The 23,620-nt window shown below is 36.2% G+C and overlaps 1 protein-coding gene across 13 annotated transcripts in view; it reads left to right on the top strand.

Annotated features, from left to right (window-relative positions):
* The window catches only part of SCMH1 (Scm polycomb group protein homolog 1), a 156,500-nt gene that overhangs the window by 37,389 nt on the left and 95,491 nt on the right, over nt 1-23,620 (top strand). For 10 of the 13 annotated variants that reach the window (XM_074217760.1, XM_074217759.1, XM_074217758.1 and 7 more), the window contains 4 exons: nt 8,271-8,351; nt 14,527-14,677; nt 21,665-21,733; nt 22,818-22,841. In XM_074217760.1, coding sequence (XP_074073861.1) covers nt 14,665-14,677; nt 21,665-21,733; nt 22,818-22,841 — 106 coding nt within the window. In that variant the 5' untranslated portion in view covers nt 8,271-8,351; nt 14,527-14,664. Of the gene's footprint in view, nt 1-8,270; nt 8,352-14,526; nt 14,678-21,664; nt 21,734-22,817; nt 22,842-23,620 lie in introns of those variants that run through there. The other 3 variants (XM_074217761.1, XM_074217763.1, XM_074217764.1) reach the window with 2 other exon arrangements.

The raw sequence follows: 23,620 nt of genomic DNA, 5'->3' as shown, positions 1-23,620 counted from the left end.
CAACAAAGGATCACCTATGATCTCCATCTTTCCAGTTGTCTGATTCCCCTACTGTCCCTAGGCTGAGAGCTTCCTAATCTGCTACTATAGCAGAGACCTTGAAAGCCTCTTACTGGGGTTACTGCTGTGTAGACTGCTCTGAGCCATTTCTTATCCTGTTGTCACAGATCTTTATTGCCAACATCCTAAGTTGTCTCATACTGGAAAGATGTCTCACCTTAACCTTTTCTTGGTTCTACAACTCCAGAAATTAATTTGAAGCATTTTTTAAAAAAGATATTTGGGGGATAATGTTGAGAAAGTGGAATTGATACCTGTACTTTGCCATCATCTACCACTATGTTTCTTTGATCCACAATTACCACCTTCTATCATTTCATACTATTTTCCTATTCTATCCAGTCATTTACCAAGTCTTTTTTGATACTAGTTCCACAGAATCTCTTGCATCCATCTCCTCTTACTCTTCACTCCTACTCTGGTTCAAGTCCTCATTAGTTCTCACCTGACTGTTGCAATAAGGTCCTTTCTAATTGATCTCTCTTGCCTTCTCTCTGCCTTTCCACCTATTCTATTCTATCTTCCATATACCTGCCAGACATAGATCTAATTGTGACACTTCCTTCCCTACACAAAAATGTCATCTATCATTTCCTTTTTTATTTAGGATAAAATTTAATATATTGTCATCTAGCATTTAAAACTCATTTTCTATATTTCTGTTATTATTTCATTTTGCCTCCCCTTCATATACTCATTCAACATTCCATCTCCTATTGCAGGACCATTGCATAAGTGATTCTCCAGGTCTGGAATGTACTTCCTCCTCACTTAGAAGTTTGTAGCATACTTCATTTTCTTCAAAATCCAACTTTTGTGCCACCTCCTCCATAGGGCTAAGCCTGAGTTATTAGGGTTCTCTTTCTCTTGAGATTACTCTATTTATTTGTGAGTCTGTTGTATCCCCCTGTTGGTTTGCAAACTCTTTCTCAGATTGTCACTGGTCTTTATCTTTGTATCTGCAATAGTAGTAACCTCTTGCACTAATAATGATGAGGAACTAATAAATAATTGAAATTAATTAATAGGAAGAATTTTAGCAAGTAGAGATGGAAGAGGGAATGCATTCTAGGCAGATGAATATCATATCCAAGGTCCTAGAAATGGGAAATAAAATGTATTCAGGGAAAAACAAGCAGACAGCCATTTTGACTGTCCTTCATGCCTGAAATTAACTCTGTCCTTGCCTCTGCTTCACAGATCCCATTACTTCCTTAAAGTCTCAGATACTAAGTACAGCCTTCTACACAACGCCTTTCACAGTCCTTCTTCCCAATTTCCTGTGCTCTCCTCCCTAACATGTATTGACTTTTAATTTGTTGTATATACAATTATTCTGGAAAAACTTAAATAAATGCACTTATCATCTGCTTGATAGAATAAGCTTCTGGAGATCAGGGATTTTTTTTTTGTTCTTCTTGTTGTTTTTATATCCTAGCACAGTTCTTGGAACATAGTAGATATTTCATGGACTAAATGATTGTTGATTAATTGATGATTTATGTGAATAATTGGAAAATGGGTATGGAAAAGGCAGTAGTTTAAAATGGACTAGAAAGACCATTAGGAATCAGACTGTAAGAGATTTTGATGCCAGGTTCATTCAGTTTACCCTTTATTTGCTAGGTACTAGAGAGCCATTAAAGATTTTTGAACTAGAATGGAAGAAACTTAGATTAGACCAACACCTCACACTCTATACCAAGATAAGATCAAAATGGATACAGGACTTAGACATAAAAAACAATATTATAAGCAAACTAAAAGATCAAGTAGTTTACCTGTCAGATCTATGGAAAGGGAAGCAGTTTATGACTAAGGAAGAAATGGAGAATATCACTAAAAAACAAACTAGATGATTTTGATTACATTAAATTAAAAAGCTTCTGCACAGACAAAACCACTATAACCAAGATCAAAAGAAATGTAATAAACTGGGAAACAATCTTTACAACTAGTATTTCTGACAAAGGACTCATTTCTAAAATATACAGAGAACTGAGTCAAATTAAAAAAAAAACTATTCCCCAATTGACAAATGGTCAAAGGATATACAAAAGCAATTTACAGATGAGGAGATAAAAGTGATCCATAGTCATATGAAAAAATTGCTCTAAATCATTATTTATTAGAGAAATGCAAATTAAAGCTTCTCTGAGGTACCACCTCACACCTCTCAGACTGGCCAATATAACCAGAAAGGACAAAGATCATTGTTGGAAGGATTGTGGGAAATCTGGGACACTAATACATTGTTGATGGAGCTGTGAACTCATCCAACCTTTCTGGAGAGCAGTCTGGAACTATGCCCAAAGGGCAACAAAAATGTGCATACCCTTTGATCCAGCAATACCACTACTGTGGTCTATACCCTGAAGAGATGATGAAAAAGGGTAGAAGCATCACTTGTAAAAAAAATATTCATAGCAATCCTGTTTGTGGTGGCAAAGAATTGGAAATCAAATAAATGTCCTTCAATTGGGGAATGGCTTAGCAAACTGTGGTATATGTCTTGGAACACTATTCTATGAGAAACCAGGAGGGATGGGAATTCAGGGAAGCCTGGATGGATTTGCATGAACTGATGCTGAGTGAGATGAGCAGAACCAGAAAAACATTGTACACCCTAACAACAACATGATGGGGGTGATGATCAAACTTGATGGACTTGCTCATTCCATCAGTGTAACAATCAGGGACAATTTGGGACTGTCTGTGATGGTGGAGAATGCCATCTGTATCCAGAGAAAGAACTGTGGAGTTTGAACAAAGCCCAAGGACTATTACCTTTAATTTAGAAGGAAAAAAAAAGCTGATATCTTATTGTCTGATCTTGCTGTCTCTTATACATTATGTTTCTTCCTTAAGGATGTGATTTCTCTCTCACATCACATTCAATTTGGATCAATGTATACCATGGAAACAATGTAAAGACTGGCAAATTGCCTTCTCTGGGGTGGGGGAAGGGAAGTAAGATTAGAAGAAAAATTGTAAAACTCAAAATAAATAAAATCTTTTAAAAAATGATTTTTGAACTAGAGAGTGATATGAACAAAAAAAGTGCATTTGAAATATTATTCTAACAGTGTATATAGAGTAGATAGAGTTTGTATTAGAGGCCAGGTGTCCTCTAGACCAGGGTATATCCTAGGGGAATGGTGCCCATATGGCCAATGAGATAAAGAATTTCTCTCATAAAGGATTTTGTCATTTGATATTTCATGCATGCCTATTCAATTAGCCCACTCCAAGGTGATAGCCTATGATCCCTCCTGGTTTTCATCCTTCACAGTAACAGATTAATCTTCCATAAGGACTACTTTTCTTATATATTACTTCCTTGCTTCCAAATCTCCAGTCACTCCCTACTCTTTATGGGACAAAGTCTGTCCTCCTTAACCTGGCATTCAAGACTCATTAACTTTCTACTTCACCTATACAAATCCTGTCTACTGAATTTGTTTTGTGCCTTTCTGTCTGCTTTGCACATACCATACTCTCCTCTTGGAAATAAGTCATTCCTTTATTTATTGTACACTTCACTGTGTTAGGTCTTGAGTTGATATAGAGGGAAATGATATGGCTGTTGCCATTATGGAGAACTTCTCTCCACCCACTGAATCCTAGCCATCCTTCAAAACCCAATTCAGACTGTCCTCCCTTTAGGAAAACCTTTTGCCATCACATTCCCTTCCCCCCATGTCTCCCTACTCCTTACAACACGTATTGTCTGTCCTGCTCATTTCCTTATTGTGAGTTTGATTTCTGTGGTATAGATGCATTTTTCTTTTGAACTAGACTAACAACTCCTGAAGGACAGGGACTTAATTTTCTTGTATAGTAGCCCATTTACTGTTAATCTATATTGCCTATCAAATCCTATTTAACAGACATTTAAACCCATGTGATCTGGAACTGGTAGTTCTGTGTATTTTCCCAAATAAGGGCCTTTAGGACATTGTCTCTTGTACTTCTCTGTACTCCCCTATAGCATTGGTGTCAAATTCAAATAGAAGTGTGTGTGTGTGGGGGAGGGGGGGGACAGGAATCTTTGCAGACTGAATATTGCCTTAAAAAAACACATATTAGTATTCTCTATGTTTTATTGTATTTTTGCCTTAAAAAAACACATATTAGTATTCTCTATGTTTTATTGTATTTTAAAAAAATATTTCCAAATTACATTTTAATCTGGTTCTGGCTGTACTCAGGAATATTTTGGACCAAACACAGCCCTAGCAAGTTGAGTGTTTGATACCTTTGCCCTATAGCATATGACATAGTAGGTCTCATCACTATGTGAATTATCTGGTAAGGGATTGTGACAACATTTGACCAACAGAGAATGCTGTAAGAATTCTAAATAAGGGGCAGCTAGGTGGCAGAGTGGATAAAACACCGGTCCTGGAGTCAGGAGTACCTAGGTTCAAATCCAGTCCCAGACACTTAATAATTACCTAGCTGTGTGACCTTGGGCAAGTCACTTAACTCCATTTGCCTTACCAAAAAAAGAATACTAAATAATGACTGCAGAACTGAGTTTTATCATCAAAACCTTTAAATTCACTTTAGAAGAAAATTCTTGGTTTTACTGAATTCTGAGGGCAGAGAGTTGGTACAAATAGGGTCTACTTTTCCTGATGCATATTTGCAACCATGACTCTGAAGGATGTATTTATTGTAGGAATTAGTTCATGAGACCCATTTGTTTAATCATTATGTACTCATAAAGAGTCATAGCTTATTATCTGAAAGGGATTTTTTTTGGTGGTTTTGACTTTGAAGGAAACCTGAGGTCTCTAATCCCAGCTTAAGTAGGTTTTCCTGTGGATGGATCCCTCTCTGATGTTCTGATTAGGAAGTTTTTCATTGATCAATCATAATAATTTATTGATTGCCTCCTATGTGTCAGGCTCTCTCCTAGATGCTATCAGGGTCTTGTAGCATGTTTTAGTGGATCAAAGTGAACTAGAAATTGATAAATTAGAGCATATTGAGAATATGGCAGAGTATGAAAATCATATCATGAAGATTAGTTGAAGGAACATGTTTAAAAGAAAAGAAGATCCTGCAGTTGAGGGGTGGAGTGATGAGGGAAGGGACATGATTCTTGTCTTCAGACTTCTGAAAAGTTTTCATAGTGAAAGGGGAATAGGCTTGTTCAGTGTGACCTCAGAGGGTAGAACTTGAATCAGTGGAATATAAATTATGTCATATAAGCTTAATGTCATATAAGCCTAACAACTTCTGGCTGTCCTATGTGTAACTGGCTGTCTTGTGACATTGTAAGCTATATTTTGGAGCAGATATGGTTGCTTCCTGTAGGCGATATTATAGAATTTTTACATGTGGTAAGAGGTGAAAACAAATTATCCCTGAAGTGACTTCAGGGTTTGAAATGTAATTCTAGGACCAATGCTAGGAGCACTATTCTAACATTATGCTGTTCCTGATGAGTTCCTGATTTAAGAGGAATGCATAATTGTTCTAGATTGTGAGTTTGGAGCCTTGTTTGGAAGCATTTATGTGGTTAAGACAATTCAAACTTGCTTTAATGCTCTTTAAATTAATCTAATTGACAGTGGGAAAATAGGTGTCTGATCATTATATGTGTTTCATATTCACTTTGGAGATTGTTTCATGACATCCAATTTCAAATCTCAAGGAAAATAGCATTGTCTTGTTTTTATAGATATGTCTACTGTCGATGTTTTCTCTCTCTCTCTCTTTCTCTCTCTCTCTCTCTCTCTCTCTCTGTCTCTCTCTCTCTCTCTCTCTCTCTCTCTGTCTCTCTCTCTCTCTCTCTCTCTCTCTCTCTCTCTCTCTCTCTCTCTCTCTCTCTCTGTCCTAGTGCCCGTACCAAATAGAAGTATACAGGACTTTTCATTGTAAGTACTGAGCATCAATTACCTGTGCTACAGCATTGAGGATTGCCACACTCAAAAGTTCTCCTAGAGCATGTCTTTTGCTTTATTGTACTAATTTTCCTTTTATATATTTTCTGTCTTTTTCTTTTGCCTTCCTTCTCCCCTTTCCTCAGCACAAGCCAAGGAAAAGGGGAGCTTTCCTGATGTCAGGGACTAGGGCTGTCTCATTTTTGATTTTTCGCCATGGACCTATGAAGCTGTAGCCATAACATTGTCTCTTCTGGAGACATAAAAAGCTCCATCTCCAAGAGAAAAACACATCTGCAGTGGAACTCTGTTATTAGGGAAGAAGGGACCCATATTTTCCAATACCTCATACTGCTTCTTAGTTTGTTGTTTTCTGTTTTCAAATCTTAGTCCATTCATTCTATCAGTCACATTTATTGATCACTTAACATTTTGCAAATTTTTATATTACTATGCTAGTAATATCAGAATGGGATCTTCTTTGGTAATGAATAGGGAATGTAGTCTTGGGTTTGAAGATCTTAGCTGCTTCTTTAAAGATTCAGTATTTTATTATCATATCCCCAGTGGACCCTTTCATCCTTCTTCCCCTTGTTTTAATAATCAATGATTACCTATTTTAAGGATATAATATTTTAGGTTTTATATAATATAATTTTGCTTGAGTTCAGGTCAGTTTAGTTTTTTGGGGTTTTTTTTTGTTTTTTTAGGTTTTTGCAAGGCAAATGGGGTTAGGTGGCTTGCCCAAGGCCACACAGCTAGGTAATTATTAAGTGTCTGAGACCAGATTTGAACCCAGGTACTCCTGACTCCAGGGCTGGTGCTTTAGCCACTGTGCCACCTAGCCGCCCCATCAGTTTAGTTTAAATGCCAAACTAAGTGAACTATATTAAATACTTTAAGAAGATTCTTCTGAGCACATTTGTTTATTTCATGCTTTCTGAATGTAACAGTATCATTTCCTAAAGTTAGTTGAGCAACTAGATGTTGATGTTTAGAATAGTAACAAGTATGGAGACTGTATTGATACTTGGAAATGTATGTAGAGCTCATCCTGATTTAGTTGTGACCATAAGTTTTCAAAGACTTTCCCTGTAGAGAACAAACTTTAGTGAATCTTAGTGAAGAGCTTCATGTGTAGCCTAGTAATGTCTTGTCATCAGAGAACTAGCCTAGCTAAACTTGAAGAGGCTCCTTGCTAAGAGGTTACCAACATTTGATAGAAATATTTTGGCTGTGGTGCATGTGGAAGGCAGAAATATACAATGATTAAAATGTGAGAATTTTAACCAAGATTGAAGAAATTTTGGAATGCTATAGAATTTAATAATCTAATGCAGCTTCTACCAATTGATCTTAGTTCTGCCTTCCATAATTTGTTGTTGATAGAGAATCAGGGTGTATAATAGAAGAACTGAACTAAAAATCTAGAAATCTAGGCTCTCATCTTCAAGCAAAGGCCGATGTCCAATGTGCTCAAACAGATTCTTTTTTCAGTTATCAGAGACTAAATTATGTAGAGTTGCCATCCAACTCTGTTAAAGAATCAGAATCTCAGAGTTGGAAGGGATCTCTACATAATTTAGTCTCTGATAGCTGAAAAAGAATCTGTTTGAGCACATCAGACATCAGCCTTTGCTTGAAGATCTCCAATTAAGGTAAGCTCAACCTCCTGAAGCAACTCATTTCACTGTTGGAGAACTAATATTTTAAAAGGAGTTTACATTGAGTCCAAACTAAACCTATTTGCAGTTTCTACCAATTGCTCCTAGTTTTGCCTTCTGATTATTTGTTGTTGATAGAGTCAGGATTGTATAATAGAAAGGAGAACTGAACTAAAAATCTGAAGCATGTTATTAACCCACTAACTGGTTATGGGACTTTTAAGCAAGTCTCTTCCCCTCTCTGAGCCTCATCTCTCTATCAACAACAAATAATCAGAAGGCAAAACTAGGAGCAATTGGTAGAGGATTTTTCTGTGACTACAGATCTAACATTATTAGAATTAAGTGTGTCAATTCTCAAGAGGAACACAGACATTAATATATGGCATACTTGCTGGTATATTGTGTTGTCCCACATTTAAAACTGTCAAAAATTCAACCAGTTCTTATAACTTATTCATGCTCTAACTAGGACTTTACAAAAGAGGTATGTGCTCACTGTCTTTGCTTTCAAGGGCTTTTTGTCTGGGGGGAGAAATGCTTTAAGTTTCTGAATGGGGCAGAAGATAGATTGATTTTTTCATTATCTGGACATTTGTAGATTACTTTGAAGGATGGTTCACATTTCTAATTTTTCTTTTTCTCATTCTAGATTTCTTCATCTTGCTAAGGAGAAACCATCTCTTGTTTAGTGTAACTGGTGGTACCATGCAAAAAGCCAGTCCTCAGAAAGGTCAGTGTGCATATATGGGAGCAGTAGAAGAAAGGGAATTCCCTTTTGGCTTGTATCTGAATATATGAATCATGAAAGTCCCAGGTTGGATTGAATGATGAAACCTCACCGCTGTGGTGACTTGTCCAGCCTTGTCCTCAGCAAGTCCTGCAGATGCAGTGTTCCCCCTCTGAGAGCCACAGCCTAACAGTCAATAGCTAAACCAGGGACAGGCATGACAGTGCCAGCAGTACTCATTATATGTGCAAGTGAACTGGAAATAGTTAAAAGTGTCAAACTAATGCAAACTACTAAACTAGTTAGTTGATATCGATTGCCTGCTATGGAATAAGACTGATGAAAGCATGGAAAAAGACACTAAAGAAAGAGAAAATGTGGCCCCTGACCTTGACCATGGTGCCCATGATGGGGATTAAGACTTTAAACCAGGAATCTTCCAGTCAATGGGGATGACTGCAAATGAATAAAATGGAGACTTGTACCTAAAGAGGAGCAGAAGAAAAGTGAGGAGACCAGAGAAGATTCATAGAGGGGGTGAGGTTTGAAACAGGTCAGTCTTGGGAAGCATTTGGTCACAGTGAAAAGAAACATGGGGTGAAGAGATCTGAGTTAAAATAGATTGTTTGGAAATGACTGTGAGCAAGACACTTCACTGAGACTCCAAACTTCTCTGAAAAATGGCTATAATGATGCCTTCACTAACCGTCTCACATCATTTTAAGCAATAACATGATGGTGAAATGTCAACAGTGCAGTAAATAGAGTATTGGACTTTGAGTCAGGAAGACTCAAATTCAGATCCTAACGTAGTCACTTAGTAGTTGTAAGACCATGGGCAAGTCACTTCCCTTCCATCTGCCTCAGTGTCCTTATCTTTGAAAATGGAGACCATAACAGCACTTACCTCCCTGAGCTGTGGTGAGGATAAAATGAGCTAATATTTCAAGCATATTGCAGACCTTAAAGAGTTGTATAAGTACTAATTATTATCATCATCATCATTATTTTGTGGCAGATAGAGAATTGGAGTCAGAGAACCTGAGTTCCTCTCAGTTCCTCTTCTTACTACTGATACAAATGATCTTGGACAAGTTGTCTAACTACTATAAGCTTAAGTTATTACATGTTTAAAATGAGAAGCTTCAAATTGTAGCATGGTGATGTAGTGAGAACTTATTAACCCTGGAATTTAAATCTGGCCCAATACCAAGTTAGTTCATGCTAGGCAAGTTACTTCATCTCTGCCTTCTTCCGATTCCTCTTCTGTAAAATGAGGATCATTGTGAGGGTCCAATGAGATCATATATGTCAAGAAAACACTTTGCAAACCTTCAAGCCCTGTCTGGAAATACTGATTATGATTTATGATGGGGAAGAGGTGGTTGTGACTTGGTAGAGGGGTGCCAATGGAGGCTGTAAGGGAACCTTTAAGAGAAACGAGCTATAGGTCAGAACATTTGCTAGGGAAGCCAGAAGGGAGACCTCAGTATGTCATGAGAATATCTGGGTCTCTTAGTCCTGAGACTTAGCAAGTTGATGCAAAGAGAATATGGAAATGGCAGGAGAGGATTTGGTTTAACTCCAATGTATAAAAGCATTATTCTGGGCGGTAGATACAAAGAAAAAATGACCTGACTTGAACTTAGCTTCTCCTGGGTAATAAAATAAAGTAATATAAATTTAATTTCAAGAGAGAGAGGACTAATCAATGGAGTGTCAGGAAAAGGTCCTGGACCAGGTATCACCTGAGCCCAGCTTTGAAGGAAAGTAGGTATTGCGCAATGTGGAGATGAGGAGTGCCCATATTCTAGGCACAGAGATAGACAATGTTGGATATAGGGAACCATAACCCACCAAGTTGACTGGAACAATTTTCTTTGTTTAAAGGGAGTGTGGTAAGATCTTCATTTTAGCAACATCAATTTGACCATTGTGTGGAAGATGGTTCAGCAAATAGAGACCAGAGGCAGGGAGATTATTGGAGTAATTCAAGTGAGAACCAATGAAGGGCTAAACCAGGGTAGATATTGTGAGTGAGTAGAAAGAAGGGTATAGATGCAAGAAATGTTATGGAGGTAGACTCAACAAGGTCATTTGGACTGTGGCTCTAGGAGAAAGATAGGAAAGGCATGTCAATGCAGAGAGATACCTAAGATTTACTTTTAAGAAAGGAAAGGACATGGGTTATCTAGCCAGAAATTTTAGGCTTCTGTTAAGTGCAAAGGAAAATCATTGAATCAGTATATATCTGGAAGGGACCTGAGAGAGTATCTTGAAAAACTCCCTCTTTTTTAGGTAAGGATTATATGAGCTTGAAAAATTAGGTGACTTTAGATGATAAGATCATAGATTTTGAGATGGAATGGACTTGAGATATCTTCTCATCTAAATCCCAGCCTCATTTTATAGATGGGGGGGGAGGCTATGTGATCTTTTATGATTCTTACATCTAGAAAATGACAGAGCCAGGACTTGATTCCAGATTTGAGAAGTAGGTAAACATAACATAGCAGAGAAAACCTGGAATATGTAATGAACCTTAGAGAAGAGCTTAACTTAAATTTGGTCATTCATTTCCCAAAAGAATCCTTGGACGTTTTCTTAAAGTGGCCAACCCCCAGAGTACATTCATAAAAGTATTTTAATTTATAAAAATGCATTTTATCCTCAACTTTTCATGTATGGAATACACTTATATTGTTCATTCTGCAAAGAAGTAAATCACTTAAGATTTCCATGAAAGGAGCTAATGGGGGAAAAATGCTTTCTTGCTGGGGGTTCTTTCATTTTATTCTCACAGTATCACTCACTATTAAAATAGGTGGGATAAGTTTTATGTTATCTTCTTTTAAAAAAATCTCAGCTAGTCAGTATCAAGGGTGGGATCTAACCCAACTTATATTTTTCCTACTGTACTGCTCCCTCTGATATGAGCCCTGTCAGCCAGTGGAGGGCTGCCTAATGTCACCCCAGTTTAGCGCCACCAAAAATTCTAGTTTCCTTATTGTTTCCCACAACTGCTAGTGCTGCCTGTTTGCTTTCAGTAAGGGCTGGTCTTGTAGATACTGTCTGCTCTCATATAGCACGGTGGGAAAACAAAGGGTGACAGACAGCCCCGAGTCTCTCAGCATCTTTGTTATCCATTTGTTCCTGGGCGTCTTTCTTGTTAAAGGCAATATTGATGTTCTCCCATGCCATTCTATCTGTGTGCACATCAAGCTGCGCAACTGCAGCAGAGGGAGTGGGGGCAGGGAATGCAGCCAAGAAGAGGGGATCTGCTCCATCTTCTTTGTTCACATCTGCCATATCCATACAAGGTTTATTGCCTGCTGTGAGAGGAAGATCTCCTGGCTCAATTCTCTTTCTTCCTCTTCTCCTGATGGATCATCTCAAAGGAGCATTAACCTCTCTTTATCACTATTCATCCTTTAATGAAGTGAAAGGAAATGAGGGAAAAGTGAGCCTGGTGGATCTGCTATTAAAAAAGGTGGGCAGATCAGTCAGTCTCCTGACCCAGCCCATAACTCTTTCTATTTCTATCCATTTGGGTAGGTTCATCCTGCTAACCATGATGGAGCAAGTGAGAGGAAGTAGAAAGCATCTTTTTTTTTGGGGGGGGGGCGGTCAGAGACCAGCGTTCTAGCTCTTGGCTACTTTTTTTTTATTTTTTTTTTCTTCTTGACTACTATTAATGAGGTCTGTTCGCTACACTGGATCTGTTTCCTTATGTGTAAAATTGGGATAGTACAATTATGACTCTTATATAAACCAGAATCAATGTTTGTACTTTCATAGACTATATGGTAGTCACAGTATACAATATAATGCAATGCATGTAACATTTCTTAAATGTTTACTCTGTTTAAAATGCTTCTAATTTTCTGAGGTTGACACAAAATTTGCATATGACAAAATCTCTATCCTCAAGGGTCATAGGATTTAGAATTGCAGACAGGCCTTGAGAGATCATCCCTCTCATCTTAGAGGTTAAATAACTCACCCAAGATCCCTTGGCTCTTAAAAGACTGATATTGGGTTAATTGAGGCAATCTCTTCTAACTCTAAATCTATGATCTTAAATGTAAAACTGGAATATGAATCCAGTGGGTTTTCTAACCTATTTAAACTCTATTCAGGTGCTAGATATAGTGCTGGATTTATAATCAGGAAGAGCAGCATTCAAAGCCTGCCTTTGACTCTTTTTAGGGCTTTTTTTTTTTGCAAGGTAATTGGGGTTAAGTGGCTTGCCCAAGGCCACACAGCTAGGTAATTATTAAGTGTCTGAGGTCAGATTTGAACCCAGGTACCCCTGACTCCAGGGCTGGTGCTCTATCCACTGCGCCATCTAGTTGCCCTGTGCCTTTGACTCTTACTGTGAACATACACAAGTTACTGACCCTCTCTCTCAGCCTGAGTTTTCTCATAAATAGGAATATTAATGCCATGAGCACCTATTTCATATGTTATGATAAAGTTTAAATGAGATAATATATAGAGTTTTGCACATTGTAAAGCAATATATGACTACATTGTTATTTCCATTATATCACATTGCTTCCCCTCCTTTGGTCTAATACTCTCAAAAGCACCTATACCTTAAACAATTTTGAATTAAATAGTCTCGACTTCCCCCTTCTCTTGTTTCTTCCTGTCCCTTGCCTAAAATAAATATATTAACAAAAGAATGGGAACTTAACAGCTGACAAAAGAAAATGAACTGTAGTTTAAAGAGATCATTTCTAACTTTTACTTCTATCTGTGTTGCTCTTGCATTATAGCTCTTTGAATCCAGTGATTGGGTTTTATTCCACTACTTTTATTCTTCCCTCAGTGAAGTGCACAGACTTCATTGTTCAGGTTCTTGTACAGTGCTTCCATTCTCACCTTAGTCAAAATTGCCCAATGGATTCTTTATAGGGTTTTTAAGAGTTAAATAGACCTATGGGTTCTGTGAACTTCCACTGACCTTTGCTATCAAAAGTTGTCATCATTTTCTTGTAGAGTGATAATGATGATTGACATTTTTATAATAGCAATAGCCAAAAGCTATATAAAGCTTAGAGGTTTACAAAGTGCTTGCCTTTCATTGCCCCTCTAGTATAATTCTTATTTCTCCCAGTTTTATGACTAAAGAACTTTGAGGCTTTCATCAAAATTAGGTGATAAGGTCAGCCAGCTATTGTCAGAGTCAGGAAAACTTTTGGGTGGCGTCTGAAATTCTTGGCTGAAATGTCTTAAGCACCCTTGGGAGATCACTCAGATTTGTTGGCCCAGTTTGAGTCTTGCTTGTTTGACTGGTAATTAATTGTATTTGTTCTGAATTTTTATATGGTCAAATATATCATCTATGAGGACTGTATCTGTCTTTACAAATCTTTAAAGCTTAATAACTCTCTATATTTTAAATATAAACAGTTTTAAATGTACAGGCTCAGTTGATAACTTGAATCTCAGCTAGTACCCAAAGTTAACAAACAGTCTGTGGTAGCATATACCCTCTTATAATACCATTTTCAGTAAAAAACAAAAAAAAAGTTATCTATTTAAAAATTACTCTTCTTCAATGAGTTCATCCTTTGGAATATTCATTAAAATTCTTTTCATGTAATATTCTCAGATGTGTTTTTTAATAATTTAGACATGACTGACTCTTCCTGACCCTGTATCAGATTTTCTTTGCAAAGATACTGATGTAGTTTGCTATTTCTTTCTCCAGTGAATTAAGGCAAACAACAATTAAAATTTAGCTAGGTATGTGTGTCTGAGGTTGGATTTGAACTCAGGTCTTCCAGATTCCAGGTTCAGCACTCTGTCCTTATCTTTATTATCTAATTCTGCTTGTCATTGAATAATAATATTGTATAGTATCATATAGGTTTCTGGCATTTTCCAAACTTAAGTAATGTTGAATCAAGAAACTTAGAATCTACTCCCAAGTCTATCACTAACTTGCTGTATGATCTAGGCCCCAGTTTCTTCCTCTATAGAAGAATTAGGAGATCTCTTCTGCCTCTAAAGTTCTGTGGTTCCTTTATGGGTGATTATCCCCATTTTATAGATAGAGCCTGAAACACAGGGAAATCTTAAATAACTTACCCTAAGAGTCCTGTAGTCTATCAATATTCAATTCATTAGATTTGCCTAGTAATAAGAACTTCTTGTCTGTCTTTTGCAGATGGAAATGCTGAGGCACTGTAAGTGAAGGACTTGCCTGGGGGAGTGAATTAAAGAATTCCTTTCGGTGGTGCTGTTACCCTTGGACTGCACCTTGGCTTTGTTTCTATAAAGCCATGACATCATCTCCATCAGGAGTATGACTTTTCAAGGTAGGGTGGGGCAGCTTGAAGCTTTGCTCAGATACCTAAAAGGATTCTTAAAACAGTTTAGCTGCTCTTCAAACCATTACCATCTGTCCTTAGAACCTGTAGCCCAGTCTGAAAGGTAAGAACTTTCTTCTGCTTTATGTCATAACATTTTTGGCAAAAGTAGTTAGATTTATTGGACACATCTTTTGCAAGGTTGAGCTTTTAAATTTCCAGATAAAATTTAATTCTCTGAAAAGTAAGAGATAAAGAAATCTTTAAAGCTTAATAACTCTTTATGTTTAAACATAAACAGCTTTAGAGTTTCCTATTAATTATTTTCCCTGTCACTTGTGATTAGTGCATGCACAAAATTCATTTGTCCTGACTTTGTGTCAATTTAAAATTTTCCAAAGTGTTTCTTTACAATGACCTGGTAAAAAGAGTTAGTATAAATACTGTTTTCCTTGTTTTGAGGATAAGGAGACTAAAAACTAGGTTGGTCAAAGAAGTGTTGCCTACAGTCATACAATTGGCATGTGTCAGAACCACTGTTTGCACACAAGTCTCCCTATTTCACCTTAGTCAAAATTGCCCTGAGTACAGTGCTAATACCTTAAGAAATCACAGCACTTAACTTCTTTTATAATGACAACTCTGTAAGGTAGATAAGTCCTAAATCTTTATCTACAGTTAAAGGACTTAAGAGGGATTTCCATAAAAGAATCATAAATATATTTAAAAAAAAGGCCTTTTCATGCTGGTACATTTTAACTCACACAAAGGGAGGCCCTAAAATGAAAATCTCAGGGGTGGGAGCAGGAACAATGAGAGAACACAGAAGGAAGGAGTGTCATTTATGGCTCATAAGAAAAGCTTCTCTTGAATTCAGTGTATCCTACTCTAAAACTGTATATCACTTCTAGTTGGCAGGGTATCCCTGGTTTGGTGTTACCCTCAGAATCTTAGTCAGTTCACAGAGGCTGACAAAGGTCCTGGGGTTATATAGGGAAGAGGAAAATTCTCACTCAGGTGGAGTCACTTTGGTTTCCCATCTCTTACAGCATATGTGGTGTCATTGCTGGCTAATGGGATAATCCTAGCTGAAACAAATAGGGAGCATGGAAATTTCTAAAAAAAAACAGAATGGGAGTGATAAGAAAAAACAAAGATAGCCTGCTACAAGTGAGCCTTATGTGTCTTAGGCCAATAGACTTCAGATTTTTTTGAGCTATCACAGCATAAGAAATATAACTGCTTGATATTGGGATAAGAACATGATTTTAGAATCAGAAGACATGAGTTCAAATCCTGACTTTGCCACTTACTAGCTTGTATAGCCTTGATTACTTTCTCTCCCTGGGTCTTACTTTGCTTTCTAGCTTTTTTTATTCCTGTGAATCTCATTTTATAGATGATATTATACATCTTTTAGAGGGAAATGCAAAAAAACTCTAGAAGTCTATGATGAAAATTGGTTTACTCTGATAGATATAGAATTTATGTGGTTAATTGAGCAAGATTTAATAAAAAACAGTTGACTTTGCAGATTTCTACCCATGTATTTGAAATATGTAGGGAGGTTTTGAGATTGAGGAGTAGAGAGATTCATTTTTTTAATTAATTTTTTTTCAAATTAGATGTCTTCTCTCTCTGCAACTTCTCCCTTTACTGCTCACTGTCATTAAGAAAGAAAGAAATCAAAGCCTCTGTTACAAATATCTACAACCAAATAAAAATTTCCACATTGGCCATGTCCAAAAAAAAGCCTCAAGAGACGGGTCTGTTATATCCTGAGCCCTCTGGAATTGTGCTTGGTCATTGTGTTGATCACTTACTAAGTCTTTCAGAGTTGATTATTTATGTTTATGTTATTGTTTTTATTGTATCTCTTAGTTCTGCTTGCTTCACTCTGCATCAGTTCATTTAAGTCTTCTAAGATGTCTCCAAAAGTACCCCCTTCATCTTTTCTTACAAGAGAACCACATTCTAACCCATTCATTTACATATTCTCTTCCGTAACTTGTACAGCCATTCACCATTTGAGGGGCACTCCTCTAACTTGCCAATTCTTTGCCAATGCAAACAGTTACAGTAAATATTTTTGTACATATGGGTCCTTTCTCTCCTTCATCTCTTTGAATTATAGACCTGGTAAAATCAAATACACTCATAAATAAATTGAGATCATATTTGTAAAGTGCTTAGCACAGGGCCTTGTAACTAGTAAGCACTATATAAATGCTTGCTATTTTTATAATTAGTGGTTTTAGTAGCAGTAATAGTGATGAGGCATGCACAATTTGAATAGCTTTGGGGGCACAGTTAGAGTCACTCTTGTTTATACAGTCCAGTCTTTTCTTCTAGGTAAGAAAATGTGAAGAAGAAAATAGCTTGCATATATATTTTTGTATTTTTTTAAAAGAAAATGAAATTTATATGTGTAGACACAGTACTTGGCCCAATTAAGTCAAGTAGTGTGTAAACACTTTATAGATCATTGTTGACTGGTATTATATAGCATGTTAAGTTTTACAAAGTACTTTTCTCACAACAACCTTGAGATAAGTAGTACATTTTATAATGACAACTCTATAAGTATTTATTATCCTTTATTATGCTCATAGAGCATTTATAAGGCTCATAGAAGTAGAGGGACTTGTTCATTTTTACATAGCTAAAAAGTATCAGATCTGGAGCCGAGAAAACCTTTCCACTCTGCCATGCTGCATTTTAAGCCTCCTTCAAGTATCTGTTGAAATGTTCCTTCCAATTCCAGAATCCTGAGTTTCTAAACATTTAGTGACTACCTGACTTACTGTGACTGGCTCTCTTACAAAGTACATTACATCAGCTCCCATCCATAAAATGAGAAGTTTGGATTAGATGATCTTTAAGCTCCATTTCAGCTCAGCATAGGATGAGTCCATCAAACTTGCTTAAGAAATGCCTCACTCAAAGTACTCCCACAGAACTTTTGGAAAGCTCAAATGAGATCATGTGTTAAATTGGGTTTTTTTTTAACCTGTAAATTATAATACAACCTACTTCATAGAATTGTTATGAAGGAAAAGACCTATCACCCATAAAATCCTGTATGAATGTAAGTTATTGGTATTTCTATGAAAAATCTATAGTTTTTTATTAGATTTTTTTCTTCTCAGCTTATTAATTTCTGGGTCTATTGTGTTCTCCCACTGAATTGACAAAACAGTATGGTGCAGGGAAAGGAAAGAATTTGGGATTTGTGGTCAAAAGACCAGAGTTTGATTCCCAGCTCTGTTCTTAGCACATTAAACCAAGCTACTTAAACTCTTGACCTCGGTTTCCTCATCTGGGAATAAGGGATTTATATCACATAAGTTCTTAGATTTCTTGCAAATCCAAATCCATGATTATATATTTCTACTTTTTTTTATTTTGAGGGGGAGTCTTCCTTTATTTACCTGGGGGGGGTGGGCTTTGTTTTATTTGAACTTGGTAAGCAAATAAAATGAGCACTGCCACTTTAGGATGGAAGGACGAGTTTGTTCATGAAACTGCAAATGTCATTTAAAACTTGCTTTTATTTTTTAGGTATATTTAATGAATTCAACACATAACTTTGAAAGCTGACCTGCATATCAGTGATTCCTTCTGGACTTCTCTCTCTCTCTCTCTCTCTCTCTCTCTCTCTCTCTCTCTCTTCTATTCCCTCTTCTTCCTCCTCCTCTCCTTCTTTCTGTCTCTTCCTTTTCCTCTTATTTCTCTTTCTCTAGTCTTTTCCTCTCCTGTCTCTCTCTCTCTTTCTCTCTCTCTCTCTCTCTCTCTCTCTCTCTCTCTCTCTCTCTCTCTCTCTCTCTTTTGGTGGGGAGAGGCAGAGAAAACTATTTCAAATTCCCTCTTTCTTCTATCCATATCCCCCATTGGGGAAAAAAAAGCAAAATTTTTTTGGATCAAATTTACATAGTAAAGCAAAATTAAATTTCCACATTGGCCATATCCAAAAATAAATGTCTTATTCTTCATCTTGAATCCATTACTTTTCTGTCAGAAGGTGAGCAGTATGCTTCTATCTTCTATACATTGGAATTATGATTGTTAATTGCATTGGTTAGAGTTCAGTCTTTCAACATATTTTTTTAACATTGTTACTGTATAAATTGTTTCTACTGGATCTGCTCACTTTGCTTTTTTTCCCACATTAGAAAAAATTAACAAACATTTATTTTCTCTTCCTTTCCCCTCTTTTTCTTTCCTTCCTGGACACCAATGAGAAAGAAAAAATAGAAAAGCAAACTCTTGTAACACATAAGTAAAACAAATTTCCATATTGGCCAGGTTTAAAAATTCATGCTTCATTCTGCATCTTGTATCAGTCATCACCTTTCTGTCAGGAGGTGGGTAGCATGCTTCATTGTTGGTACCATGAGAGCATGGTCATCACACTGATCAGTTCTTAAGTCTTTCAAAGTTATTTATCTTTACAATGTTATTTTTAATTGTATATATTTCTTCTGTCTCTGTTGACTTTATTTTGCATCAGTTTATACAACCTTCTGAAGTTTCTTTGAAATAATTCCTTTAATCATTTTTTATAGCACAATAATATTACCTTACTTTTACATACCATAATTTCTTTAACTATTCTCCACTGGGTACCCCCTTAGTTTTCAATTCTTTCTAACCACAATAATAGCTACTATAAATACTTTTTGCACATAATGGGTCCTTATCATAATTCTTTCTTTGTTTTCTTTTGGGATATAATAGAACTAGTTTTGAGAGTATTGGGGCAAAAGCTATTCACAGTTTAGTGACCTTTTGGACATGGTTTCAACTTGCTTTCTAGAATGACTGAACTAATTCACAATTCTACTAACAGTATAATCATTAAGGAACCATTTTCCTGCAATGCTTGACCTTTTTCTTTTTTGTCATCCCTGTCAGTCTGATAGGTGTGAGTTGGAACCTCAGAGTTGCTTTAATTTGTATTTCTTTCATTATTAGTGATTTTGGGCATGTGATTTTTGATAGATTTGATTTCTTTCTTTGAAAGCTACCTTAATATCTTTTGACCATTTATCAGATTATTCTTATAAATATAAATCAGTTTCCGATATATTTTAGAAATAAGACATTTATCAGAGAAATTTAGTGTGAAGATTCCCCCCCCCCAATTAACTGTTTCCCTTCTAATTTTGGCTGCATTATTTTGTTTGTGTAAAGGCTTCTTAATTTTATGTAATCAAAATTGTCCATTTTCTCTTCTGTGATCATCTCTATCCCTTGTCTGGTCATGAACTCTTCCTCTCTCCACTGATCTGACAGGTAATTTTGTCTTTACTCCTGATATGTTTATATCTGAGTGATATGTCTTTTTGGTGCTTATCTTAGTATATGCATTATCTTCTCATGTGGAATCTTTGGTCCATTACATTAACCTACCTCTCTTCTTTATATGATAAATAAGTGTGGGAAATAAAGTGAGATAGTTCTATAAATCTCTACTAGAGCATTGTCAATTAATTTTTTAGCATTTCAGAGCCAGATTTCTTTCCACACAGTTGTTCTTATTAGTTTAAAAAAATTTATAGGGCATGTATGTGACAGATTTGAAATGTGAAATTTGGTTTTGTGTTTAACCTTCAGGGGTTAAAAGCCCATTTCTTTTTCTCTAACGTGTCCTTTCCTTTTAATAAGCAAATATTTTTGAATGTCAAAATGTGAGGTCTTTTTTATTAAAATTAAAGAATCACAGAATGTTGGAATGGTAATGTACTTGGGGATGTCTTAATCCAGAAAAGGAAATTTAGGAACGAGAAAAAAGTAACTTATCTAATATCACATGGGAGATTAGTGGCAGAACCAAGGCTAGTGGTTTCCTATCTCCATATCCAAAAGATTATTCACCATGTGTTAATTTTTACTTTTTTGGTTGTCTCATCTCCTAAGAGAATTTACTATAATGGGGTGTAGGGATCAACTCTACCAACAAATCAAAGAGCCTTTAAGTATTGAAGTAATAGGAAAAGGTTATTAATTCAACTTCAGTTTTGTCACTGGATCCATCAGTGAAGGTAGAGACAACAAATTAACTATCAACCTCTATCTTAAAGGAACCTCAAATTCAAGAGATAATTCTTATCAGTTAAAAAGAAAGCCAAGTAAAGGTGTAGATAGAGACTAGAAGGGACTTGAAAGATTATTTGGTCTAGCCTCTTCCTTCTACAGAGAAGGAACCTCATTCCCTGAAAAGGAGAGATACTTATCTGAGTTTATTAACAGAGACAGGATTTGAACTCAGATTTTCTAAGTCTAAGTCCAATGCTATTTCCATTATAGCATTTCACTTTTACACACTACTTACAAAAAGGCAGAGGTATTATTGTGTTTCTTGATTGATGTAAGATCAGGACAACAAGCATTTAATTAAGCATCTTCTATCTGGCAGGTATTCTGCCAAACATTCAGACAGAGAAAAAAAGGTTAAAATAAGTTCTGTCCTCAGAAGTTCAAATCAGTTGGGATGGTGAGGTAATTATCTATATTCTGGAATATGCTCTCATATTAGTGAAATATATGCCACTTTTAAAAGTTCAGAAAGATGCCATGGTTATTTCAGATATGCCTTTTTTCATATAAGGAATATATGTTTGAAAAGTTTTGTGTAAATCGAATATTTTTATGTTGAAAATAATTTATATACATTAGAGAACTATTTAAAAGATCCTTCTCTAGATTTCTTTTGACTAAGTAGCTAATACCTTTTATCTTTTGTGTTGTCTGAATATTTCAATATTGGCTTTGTTTACAGTGAAGCATAGTTGTATAGAGAGATGGTTTGAATCTTAGCTCCATATTTACTGTAATTTCTATGATCTTGGACAAAATTCTTCCTTTCTCTGGCCTTTAGTTTTCACAGCTGTAATGAGGGAGTTGAACTAAATGATTTTTCATTCTCTTTCTGTTCTAAATTTTTTGTAATTTTGAGTTTCTTCCTCATTTGTATACTTTCTCTTTTCCCCTTAGCAATAGACTGGAAAGATGGTAGAAAGCACAAATATGGCCGCCCATCAGAGCCCACATCCCAGTTCCAAGGTAAGAAAACCTTCTTCACTCTTCCTAGCTAATGGAATATCTATGAATCATGGAGATGTTCAGTTCAATTCAGCAAATATTCATTAAGGGCTTACTTTGTGCAAGGCACTATGTTATTAATGGGTATACATATATGGACTTGACAAAGACCCTACTTTCAAGGAAACATGATCAAATATTGGAAAATGAAGTGTACACACATAATTGTGTTATGAGGGGAAATGAGATAAATGAGATTAAAAGAGAGGTCTAGGCAAAATACCAGGAAAAAATTCAAATAGGGAGTAACCATTTTCGTCATTGACGTTCTTCATGGAGGAAATTGTTACTGATTTAGTCCTTGATGGAAGGGAGGATTATCAGTTTCCAAATGAAGGAAGCAGTTCGTTCCCAGCATGAGCAATGTCATGGAGACCAGAGAAGGCAAACTATGTAGGAGGTAGGGGAGTTTAGTTTGCTTGGAATATAGAGAATATGAAAGGGAGTAGGAGCATGAGGTAAAGAAAATGTACAGCCTTAAGTGTCAGAATCAATTTGTACTTTTTTTCACTTGATATTGGAGAGCCACTGAAGGTTCTGAATAGTCGTGGCATTGTTAAAGGACTAACTCATGAAGATTACTCAAGCAATGTATGATGAGTTGTAGTTGATAAGATTATGGGGCTAAAAGGGATAGGGAAAAAATGAGTTAGAAAATTCAGTTAAAAGGCTGTTGGAGATGATTATTCAAAAAAGAGATGAGGACCTGAACTAGGGTAATTTAGGGAAGTGGAAAGAACAAGCAAATGCAGAAGGAATTTACAGAGTTTGGCATTTGATTAGTTTGGGGTATGATGAATAGTCACTCCCATGTTTGGAATAACGGGAGGGATAATGGTGCCATATAGAGAAGTTAGGGGGAATGGCAGGTTTGGGATATTCATTTGACATCACTTAATCACAAGACTTTGTTTGAGTGTAAGGGGATGAACGGTCCACTCTGATTAGTTAACTATGCCAAGAATGGGTTGTTCTTGCAGAGCTCTGTAAATTTTGCTTATGTGGTGGTTTATTGACTTATGTTGCAACATCTCTTCTTTAACAGAAGCCGCTGATATTCTAGAACTAGGTAAGCTATTTCTCCTACGTTTTTATAAAAGAGAAGTCATAATATGATGACCAAGAATTCAGTGTACTCCGTACTAAGTTGAAGAGTTCCATGTTCTCCTTTGCCATTAAGCCTTTGTAGTTTGTTTGTATCATCAATTTGTCTTGAATGGAAGTAGGAAATTCAGTTAGGAAGTGGTTACAGAAGCCAGACAAACCTTAAACAAAGCTAATAGGAAAGAAGGCATAATTACCTTAAGAAAAATAAGAATCTTGAACAGAATTCAACCATGAACCAAGATTCAAATAAACCAGTTTTGAATTCCTATGTTGATTAGATACCAGAATTCTTAGCCTACTTAATCAAAATTTAAAAAAAAACAGACAGAAACAACTGTCATTTTTCAGACTCTTAACTGAACCATCCAAATATCCTGTAATTAGAATTGAAGTGATTCTGTGTTTGGCTCAGGTTCCTGTTTTGGTAGTAACGAATTTTCCACTCCAAACAAGGTAGTATATGTAGAGACTTGACTGAGTGACTGGAGTTCAAGTAACAAAGTTAATGGTTTTGATAATTCCAGTGTCCAGTTTCAGGCATAAGATTTAGAAATTATGAGTCCCACTATTTAGGGTTTTTTTGAGAATCAGAAAAACTAAAACCCCTTAACTTTTTTCACAAGTATGGCTTCCGATTCTGTTCTCTTTTGTCCTGTACTTGTGTGCTGTTGGTAGCCTAATGTAGAACTTTGGGTTTTATCTATGTCAAATTCTAGCTTGTTAAATTTTTGCTTAGAATTC

This window comes from Macrotis lagotis, chromosome 1 (assembly GCF_037893015.1).
Source record: "Macrotis lagotis isolate mMagLag1 chromosome 1, bilby.v1.9.chrom.fasta, whole genome shotgun sequence".
Lineage (NCBI taxonomy): Eukaryota > Metazoa > Chordata > Mammalia > Peramelemorphia > Peramelidae > Macrotis > Macrotis lagotis.
This window is presented reverse-complemented; position numbering and strand designations above follow the sequence as displayed.